Consider the following 10206-nt stretch of genomic DNA (forward strand, 5'->3'; position numbering starts at 1 on the left):
ATACAGTAGATATTTTAAAATTTAAATTTAAAAATTCCCTAATACTGCAACCTGTAACAGAGATTGAGTATTGCTGGAGCACTTGCACTTCTTCTGAATATTTCTTCAAAATTATGGTTTGAAGCAGTAAGCTATCTTTTTTTTTTAAAAAAAAAAAAAATTAAATCATAGTGGTGCAAATAGCACTTTTAGGGTGCCAACCTGTTACGTTTGATCTTCTTGGAGATATTTTAAACTGTTTTGTTAATGGTACCATATCATCTCTGCTATATCTATAATGAAGTCTGTATTTTGGAAGGCATATTTTCTTCTCTCTTTTTTTTTAACTTTGATTTGTGCTTTCTTCTTTTGAATACTAGAGAGAATCCCCAAATGTGACTAGCCACTGTTTCCAGAAGTTGGTGTGGTATACTCCCAGTTTAGTTTTCTGTGATACTGATTCCAAAGATATGTGCTTATCTGAATTAAGGAGCTTTGTGTGTGCATATTAAGCAAGAAAGAACACTATATTTTCCTTCCTCATTCCTCTCTTATGGGTGGCACAGAACCTGAGGCACATTCCTTCCCACGTGCCATCTTTGCAACTGTGGGCTTTTGCTCCCCAAGTGGCTTCTTACTGCTTTGGAACGAAGGCTGTGCTATAAATCAGTTTCAGCTCCTGTAAACAAACTCTGATCTGAATTATTTAATGTCATGATGAAAAAGGGGAGGGCTTTTCATTACAAATTTTAGTATTGATCCCAGTGTGATTGATTGTATAATTTTTCCATTGTATCATGTTTACTTCACTTTGAGGAAGTACCTAAAACTTTCATCACAAAATTTATAACTGCAGTATGATGGTTGCTTTTATTATTTTTTATTTCTCTTTATTTTTTTCATTTCTTTCTAATTTATCATCTGATAAGTACAGGAACTCAAAAGATGAAGAGGACACCACCAGATACACAGATCTGAAGAATGGAATGGAGGAGTGCTGGATGAAGCAAACACAAGGTGTCCTTGCTTCACAAACTGTTTAGCATTGAAACATGGCAATTATTTTAACTTTTTGGTTTGGGAGGAGAAGAGTGAGTGTTACTAAACTTGACCAGAGCTACAGGTTTTCAAAAACAGCGTTATACTACATGTAAACATTCAGAACTAGGAACTTGTTCAACTTTTTAATAAAGCTACTTCTAAATTCCTTACAGCAACAGTGCCATAAAATGATCTAAGTACAGACTATTTTGTCAAGGAATGGATATTATTATGAAAACTTGTATGTGAAACTGGATCTGAAGTTTCTGAATTAAAGCATGGGATTTTTCAGAAGATCATCACCATGGGAGCTGTATTTTGTCTCATTTTTTATTGACTTTCTAGGCCTCTGAAAGTGATTTAAGGACATTCAGTAGTTCTGTTTGGAGGTGTAATTCTCAGATATCCAAACCCACTGTTTGTTGTTTGTTTTTTTTTCTATAGTTTGTTTTTGGGTACATTTGATTGTTGAATCCTGTAGTGACATTTAGTGTTCCCGAAAGTCTTTGTTGTGTGTGGCTCCTGCTTCCGCTGGTTAAGGAAGATAATACTGTTTCAGTTCTCCTTAATGTTGTCTAAATAAATTGTGAATAAATGGGAGGGCTCCAGAATCTACAGAATAGTCATAATAATAATGTTTGTTAAAGAATAAGGTGCGTGTTAGAAAATCCAAGTTTTCTTTCCCTGTGGCCCTCCATCATAAGTGAGTTTGGGGGCTAAAAAGATATTTTTAGCATTACAGCTTTTAAATAGTTGGATACCGTCTCTTTTTAACTGTAAGTTCAATCACAAGTCAGGTTTTCCATATTGTGTTCCTTGCATGATGGCTTGGCAATAGCGATACTCTTTTGAACCTCTAGAACTTCATAGAGCGGTACGGTTGTTTTCATTGGTGTTTGTGTGGTAACTCGGTATGTTACTGCTTGTAGAGGAGTGCTGCCTTTTCTAAGTGTAGGTTTTTGGTGATGGCAGCTAAAAAAAAAAAAAATAATGTCAACAACATAATCATATTTTGGGACCTGGTTCTGCCACGATACCAGTTTTGTTGTGCTTTAGCACCAGCATAGGTAACAGTTGTCTGGGGATATGCCAGATATGCCTGTACCACCCAGTGAAGGCATGACTGGGGCGTGTGTGGGTATGGCTCTTCTCTGCAGCTTTAATCTTGTAGGGTAACACAGTAATGAAGGCAGTGTCATCAGTAGCTGGAGTGTGGATTACTAAACCCCAGAGAGCTTTTAGCTGTGAATACCACCACATCCTTCACTACTATTTTAATCATGTTTAATTTACAGCTAGTGTTATGCCTGTTTGTTACAGCAGCAGCTTCATTTATTGAAATAACCTGAATACAAGATTTGTGGTAATTTTATTTTTTTTTCCTCTTTCTGGTTACCAGATCTAGTGATATCTTGGTGTGCTGCTAAGCATATGTTGCATTTCAAGTTTTTGTGGAGGTTTATAAACTGGAATTTAAAAAAAGGAATTATTTAAGCATTAATCAATGATCTTGTGGTAACATTATAGCAATAGACCAAGAGTTCTCCATCCTAGATTTTCTGTAGAGTGTTTGGTGTAATGTGTATCTGAAGAATCCTGTAAGTTAGTTTATCTAAAATAAAAACAAGCTGAAACTTCCCAGAGGCAGCTGAATTAGGCCTGTTCATGGCCTTCCTGCCTACACACTCTGCTAAATAAAATAATACAGTTGTTTCACAAACAGAGGGAGGGTTATAAAGGTAGCTTTACTGTGACATTAAATCTGTCTTGAGAGCTTTCCCAGAAATATGAATATAGTAATTATATGATTAAACAATAAGGAAACTTTTTGGGTTGTGCACTTCCTCAGGCTATTAACCTAACCACTAATTAACCAACAGGAAATTCCAGACCTGAAAGTTTCATTATTGCTATACTAAACTGTGAAAATATAAGTGTGTTAACGAGGATTTCATTATAGCCATCTGTAGCTTGTTTTTAAATTGTGTCAAAGCAGGAAAAACATAATATACCATCTGTTACCTAGCCATATCAAGTTGACATGAAAAATACTAGGGAAAAAAAATCCCCCGATTTATAACCCCAGTTGTCTCTTATTTCTTATATTTCATTTGTGGCAACTGTTACGGTCATGGCAGTGCCACTACTGTAGTAATGTGTCATTTACCCCTTCAGTGATGTATCTAGTTTAGTTGACAATTTCTGTATTGTAACTTCAGTATTTGGGGACAAAGAGGTGCTGACTTGCCAAAATGATAATACCTGGGCGACTAATGACCCCTCAATTTCAGTGTCATATTCTCTCAAATATGTCTGAATCATCAAAACTCAGAAGCTGGGGATTATATTGCAATTTAGAGTCCTTTTTGGTTGTAAGTAGGTAAAAACTTCTGGATAACATCTATTAGTATTTTCTCTTTCTCTGAATAGTGAGCATGAATTGAAGCATGTTGCTCTCATCAGATGCTGCTCCTTTTACCTTCACCCTTGTGTTCCTCTAAAGAGCTTAATCTGTACAAACTTTGCCAAGTCCCTTAATTTGTGGTTGTCTTTGACCTTAAAAAGGAGGGAAGTTGTAATGTATTACCATGAAATATTATGAATTCTCCATTGTCGGATGTTTGTAGGTGTAATGCAGGTAGAGCCTTGGGTGAGAAGGTGGTGGTCTGATGGAAAAAGTTACAAACATTGCTCTTGGGAAGAGAACTGGCACAGAAGAAAATTCTAAAATAACAGTGGGATAGTGAGGCAGATCCTCAGCAACTGAGATGAAATGTGACTCAGTGAGGTCATAAAATGTGCCAGTGTTTGCATATTACCTTTTGGGATACGTAGAGAGAGGAGTGATCTATGATGTGAAAATGAAGATAAAAGGTTGTACTTGAGATAGAGAAGTGGAAGGGTCATGCAGTTAAAGAGAAGTCATACTGACGACAGACAGCCCAAAATACTGTCCTCAAAAGTTTTCTGAGTAGGCACTCTCTTTAGCCTGTATTTGCACAGCAACTAGGACAGCTTTGGTGAGGGCTCTTAAGTACTGCCTTAGTATTCAAGACAAACTATAAATTTGGTGAGTGAACTTACGAACAAAATCTGTTTCTCTGCAGACTCTGATGCAACAAGCACAGTTAGAATAAAATGAGGAACTTTTCGATATAGCAGTATATCTACAGTGTAAATGTCTTAATGCTGTAAAAATACAAACAGAATTTAAATGCTGTGCTGATGTAATGGATGAGGAAAAGCCGGCTGATGCGGTCTTTCTGGTATTTCAAAAGGCTTCTGCTTGTGTCTAACCTAAAGCCTTTTAGGAAAATTAAACAAACATGGCATAAGACTGTAGGTCTTGCATGGGTAAATAATTTGCCCAAAACTAAGAGCAAAGGTATGCAAAATGGTCTACTGTGAAGGTAAGGGGAGGCAGCCTTGAAGTTCCACAGGGATCTGTTAGTTGAACTCTTAGTTCAACATGTTAAGAACCTAGAAAAGCAGCTGAATAGTCAGGTGGCAGGTTTGATGAAGTAAAAAGTAGTTATTCATAGTAATGAGAGGAGACATGACTCTCAAGACTTGCAGAAGGATTTTACAAAAATAAATGGATAATAAAATGAGATTAAATTTGCTTTAGATCCATTTAATACAAATCAGTTTGCCCTGTGTAAAGGAATAAAGAGAGAAAACATGATGATGCCACTGTATAATCTATAATGACAATACAGTGCACAGTTATGGTCTCTGTCATCTCCAAAAGTATATAGTAAAACTGGAGAAGGTTCAGAGAGGATCAACAGGGATGGTCAAAGGTGTGATATGGCTTTCATATAAGGGACATAATGATGTGGTCTCAGCTTTTGTGTTCTTACGTTTACTATTTGTACATGTACTGATTTGTTGTGTTCTAACTGTTCCAAGTAAGTAAAAAGACAACATGCATCAGAATTGTCTAATGGTGTTGCATAAAATCCTTAAACCAAATGTTAAATAATGGAAACGTGATTAAGTTCCCTATAACACTGAATGATTATACAGTCTATAATCAACTTTCCTTGTTGATGTGACTTGCATAAGAAAAACAAGTTCTTGGTCTGCTTCCAAGCCATTTGGAAGCCTCTTGTCTATGCTCTCTTCTCCAGTTCTTTTTTGATAGGACAAAACTATTTGCCTTTCCCTGGAGACTTGACTGGGTTGATCCATCACAGATGAGATGTCATCTCAGTAGGTACAAAGCAACTGAAGAAATAGACTAATAAAGCAAGAATTTAATTTGGAAGAATGCCTGTTCTTAGTAGTAATCCAGGTTTCCTGCTATTCTTGCTGCTTTCAGACTTTAGCTTCTCATGGATATTATTTAAAAAAATAATCATTACTATTTCAGGGTTAGATGAAAATATCAGATAGTTTTAAAACAGTGTTTTGTTTATAACAATAGAGACAATAGGTTCAAAGAGCTCCAAACTTCACAGATTTGTCCCTGTTGGGGAATTTTTAAAAAACAGATAATAAATCTCACCAGCTTTTCCATATGCACATAATTGATACACATCTGTTGAGTTCTAACAGCCTATTGGACTGCTGGGGGTTTTTGATTGGTGTGTTTGTTCTCGGTTTGTCTTCCCCCCCCCCCCCCCCCCCCCCCATGCAGAAATACTCAGTGCTCTGCGTAATCACTGACAATTGAATCTGACGGTATTAAAGATCTAAAAATGAATATTGAGAAGCTTTTGTTTTACTGTTCTCACTAGTCTATGCAAGTCTATATTCTTTTGGCCTTTGAAACAATTCTGTGGAATATGAAACATACGTACTAAAAATGTGACCTATACAGGGGGCTCTCTAGAAAGTGTTTTGTATTTAGCACTATCATGTCACTGTAGTTAGCAAAATTAGATTGTTTACTTCTCTTTAAAGCACGCACAAAGAAATAAAATACATTCCATATTTATGATCCATTCATTCCCTTTTGCTGCTGCTATTTGTCAATTGATGTTTCCTTTTTAGGGAATGTTAGCTAATACAGCAGTGCCAAGATGAGTAATTTAAGTAGCTGCTTTATGCAAAAATGAGAAATACTTAAAAAATTCTAATCCTAAAGCAATTCTAATGAAACATTTTAATTCCATTCCCTTACATATTTGGGTTTTTTTCCTGATACCCTAAGTACTCCCCACCCTGTCTTTTTCACAAGTGTTTTAGGAACTTACAAGGAAAAAAAAAAAAAAAAAAAAAAGCACCACCAAAATCTAGTAGCCTAGGCAGAATGATTTCGGGGTGGGGGGAAGTAAAAGTAATCTTTGTGAGATTCAGGGGAAGTAGCCAGGTACATAATTGCAGAAATAGAAAATCTTTCCTTTATACCCTTTCAGGTTATCTGAAATGTTGGACACTTGTTTATTGTGGTTGGTAGTATTAAATTCCATTGGTGACTCCCTGAATGAAGACCACATGATTTTTCAACAACGATAAATTTACTGCTTAATATGTGAAAGCCATATGAAGGGAATTGTGAAGTAGATAAACAGCATATAAAATTTAGTACCTCAAGATACCACTAGGACTAAAAAAAAAAAAATCAGATATTATATTATTGTGAATTTTAACAGAATATTTCTAGCTACAGCCCTTAGACCCGAGTAGTAATTAACACCTCCAAGTGGAATTTCCAAATATTTTGTCCTGTGTAGGACATATTATCCAATGGGGAATGTGTTAGTATTTTAGACAACATTGATACTGTCTGCATTGAAATTTTTACTGCTGGCAGTCTAGTCCTGGAAGTGTTGCTGCATCTGCATTATCTCTGTTCCCAGCTTTTCAAGCAATTGAAATTGCTTCAAGAATTTCTATTCTTTATATTGTTAACTCTTGAAGTTTGGTTGCAGAGTGCATTTGACAGAATACCACCAATTGATCTTTCATTTAACCTTACACATGTTAGGTAAAACTGACTTAGATTTCTGTTTTGTCTGACATAATGGGGGATGGATGCTAATGATGGGAATTCTTGAATAAGAGAGTCTGGACAGGGAACAGTCAGGAATGTTCACTCAGCACACATGGACTCACACAAATGTTATCCTCTCACTGAAGTGATACACAAGCCACTTCAAAACACTGTGTGGCCTGATACGGGTCTAGAAGCAACATTTACCAGCGATAGGAACCTGCAGGATGTTGCCATTGATGATAGCACTTGCCTAAAGAGTTTGACTGCCTGCCTTCCCATTCCCTGGGCAGACTTAATTGTAAGTAGTCCTTACATGGCTGTATGCATTAGGTTTGACTTTGAGAACTGCTTTTAAGCAGCTTCTGTTTCTAATTGACAATAAGGTCAAGCTTCTGTAAATTAACCTACACTGCAAAGTTGTTTATTATTTTCCTGATAGCATAAATATTGTACTTCTGTTTGTGAAATTAATTAATCAACATCTTAAACTTCAATAGTTTTGTAGGTAGTACTGATGATCAAATTAACTACATTAAATGGGTATTTGTCTCTACTGCCTAAGTATTCTACTGATACTAAAATTTGCTCATCTGAACTGTTTGGTTTGGTATCTTACAGACAGAGATATAGGAAAAGCTAAAAATCATGGAAGAAAGAGTCCTAATTCTAAAATTTACCATTAAACTTGTATTGCAAAAATAAAAGGGATACAGAAACCACGAGTGGAGTCTTTTTATGGTATAAAGCCACAGAAGACATAACAAAGCTACTTAATACTCTTTTGAATTGGCTGAAGTAGAGATGTCAGGATTAATGGCTATACAAATCTCTAGATGTACTCCGTAGGCTGTGTGGTCAGGTGGTGGGATTATAAATAGGTAGGCTTACTGATGTCACCAATAGAGGAAGGGGACAACTGTGAGCTTGCCATGCACACACACACTCCGTCCCTTCTACCTTCATATGCTATTGAAAGAAATTCACTTGATTTTAATGGAGAAGAAAAACCTCTGTTATCTTGCAGGTAAGCAGGAAAGTAGTGCAATCAGTTCTACTAGCTGTTCATCTTCCCTTTCCTTGTTCAGATGATCAGCAGAATGGCTTCCAAGTAATACTTGTATTATTTTACTGGTGAGTGTCATACTAGCAATACTTTGCTATACATGGATAAAACTTTGACCCACAGAACTATTCTGGTTGGTGTAAATGGGAATTCTGGAAATATTAATTGACGTAAAGTGACATATTTTGCAAGACTAAGAATGCAAATGTTGGTATTTACACAGCTTTTCCCTAGTTGTTTGGTTGAACTAGTCCTAACACCTGCTGTGAGGAAGAATATTTACCAATAATTATATATCCGCAGCAGCATTTAAGTTACTGCGCTTTTAAGGGAAGGCAGAATTTGGGTGTAGGACAGTAGGTAAATTGCCAAAACTCAAATGTAGGCCTGTAAAAAGAATGATGAATTAATGTTTGTTGTCTTGTTTTCAGAGAAAGTATGTAATTCTTCTAGTCCAAGGTACAAAAGCTTTTTTTCATCCCATTTCTGGCTCAAGATGAGGGTGTAAAAAGACCTGTAATTCATGTGGATGGACTGCTGAAATTTTGGTGACACATTTCTGGGTATAGAAGCTGTTCTGTATTTTAAGTTGATGATTGGGGCCTAGAAGTTTGAATGAGGTTATTGAGATTATTTTAAATGGGAGAATGTTATTTCATGCAGACTGTAAGGCTTTTCTGGTCTTAATTGTCTTTCATCTGGTTTTGATCTACAATTCTGTTTGGAAGAAAACCCACTTACTGTAAAAGTCAATGCCTTTAGTGTTTAATATAGAAGTCATTGCTGTTTATTCTGTGTATTCTTTGAATATCATTTATCATGGAAAGCATTAAAATAATTTTGTAGTACCTAAATAGACTCAATGCCTAAATAACTTCACAATGCCTCGCTGCACTTTGCTTACAGCAACAAAGAAAGAATTTAAGAGATCTTGTTCAGTTATGCTTCTGGCACTGAATTCTATGTTAATATGTTTAAAACTCATCAGTGAAAAATATTGGGTATAAACTTGTGATAGTGAAAGTTGAGAAGGATGAGGGGGTGAATACAGGAGAGAAGTATAGTAGTTAAAGCAAATTATTCATCAGCATAGTTGTATAGGAAAGTTTCTCTACATTCCCCATAGCACACTGCTGCTGCTGATAATAATCCTTATAAAGGTTAGTCAGAAGTAAGCTTCTCCCCTTCCTAAATAATTTTTTCCTACTTTATAGTTAATGCTGAAGTTCCGTACCCTTTTTCAGAAAGAGCAGAGGCTTTCTAGTGGAAGTAATGGGTCATCCAAAATAGCTTTGGTGTTACCACCATCATGCAGGGAGCCAGCTTTCTTTGAAGAAATAGCTTTTTTTCTTCCTTGCCTGTTGCAAGAATCCAGCAAGAAATGGATCTAGGGGATTTTGAGTGTGCAGAAGAAAGCAGAGAATGAAGCTAATGAATATATTGTCTTTATGTAGCTGGGGATGAGTTTGGGGGGGAAATAATGGCATTCATTTGGGGCCTTGAATTGCCAACCAATGAGGGAGTTTAACTTAAAGTAGGACAAAGGGGAGGGAGCTTCTCCTGTCAGCGGCAGTAAAGGTGGCTATGAAAACTGCTGGTCAGGCTTATGCTATGAAGAGAGCTGCGATAGGACTTCTGGCTGTGCTTTGTACCACCCATCTCCCCTCACACAGGGATCAGGCTTGGGCTCCAGCAGCAGCATGGAGATTTGAGGAGGTAGTAAATGCTACCCTGTTCTTGAAGGTAAGAGGGTTTCCCACTTTGCTTTCTGAGGAGGATGCAGGGAGGAAGATGCTGTGAAAGATGAGCAGGAGAATCTGTTGGCAGGTAGTTATTCAAAGCATTTCTTAGTTTTGCAAGGAGTGTTAGCCCAAGATGCTTAGTGCTTCTGTTTGGGGAACTAAAGCTATGTTGTTTGTACTTTGGGAGAAACATCTTTATTACATACTAGTTTTCATGATATTAACTGCCAAGATGCTTCTCTTGCAATTTATTAAAGAAAATGCTTGGTTTAGTACTATTTCTTAGCCTGAACTTAACTTTTTTTTTCTCATTTTCTTTCCTGTAATGAGCTAGGGCACCTTGTTTGCTGACGTGGTTGTCTGTGTAGGATCTCTCTGTCCATTCTTCATGTGTCACATAGCATCTGTATATATATATATATATATATATATATATG

The 10206-nt window shown here is 36.5% G+C and overlaps 1 protein-coding gene across 3 annotated transcripts in view; it reads left to right on the plus strand.

Annotated features, from left to right (window-relative positions):
- COBLL1 (cordon-bleu WH2 repeat protein like 1) overlaps positions 1 to 10206 on the plus strand; it is an 85111-nt gene that overhangs the window by 24840 nt on the left and 50065 nt on the right. For 2 of the 3 annotated variants that reach the window (XM_026852592.1, XM_026852593.1), the window contains exon 1: positions 7833 to 7988. The exons of the other annotated variant lie outside the window; for it this stretch is intronic. In XM_026852592.1, the coding sequence (XP_026708393.1) occupies positions 7855 to 7988 (134 nt within the window). In that variant the 5' untranslated portion in view covers positions 7833 to 7854. Of the gene's footprint in view, positions 1 to 7832; positions 7989 to 10206 lie in introns of those variants that run through there. 3 annotated transcript variants of the gene reach the window in all.

Source organism: Athene cunicularia, assembly GCF_003259725.1.
Source record: "Athene cunicularia isolate RWA chromosome 7 unlocalized genomic scaffold, athCun1 chr7_part1, whole genome shotgun sequence".
NCBI classification, from domain to species: domain Eukaryota; kingdom Metazoa; phylum Chordata; class Aves; order Strigiformes; family Strigidae; genus Athene; species Athene cunicularia.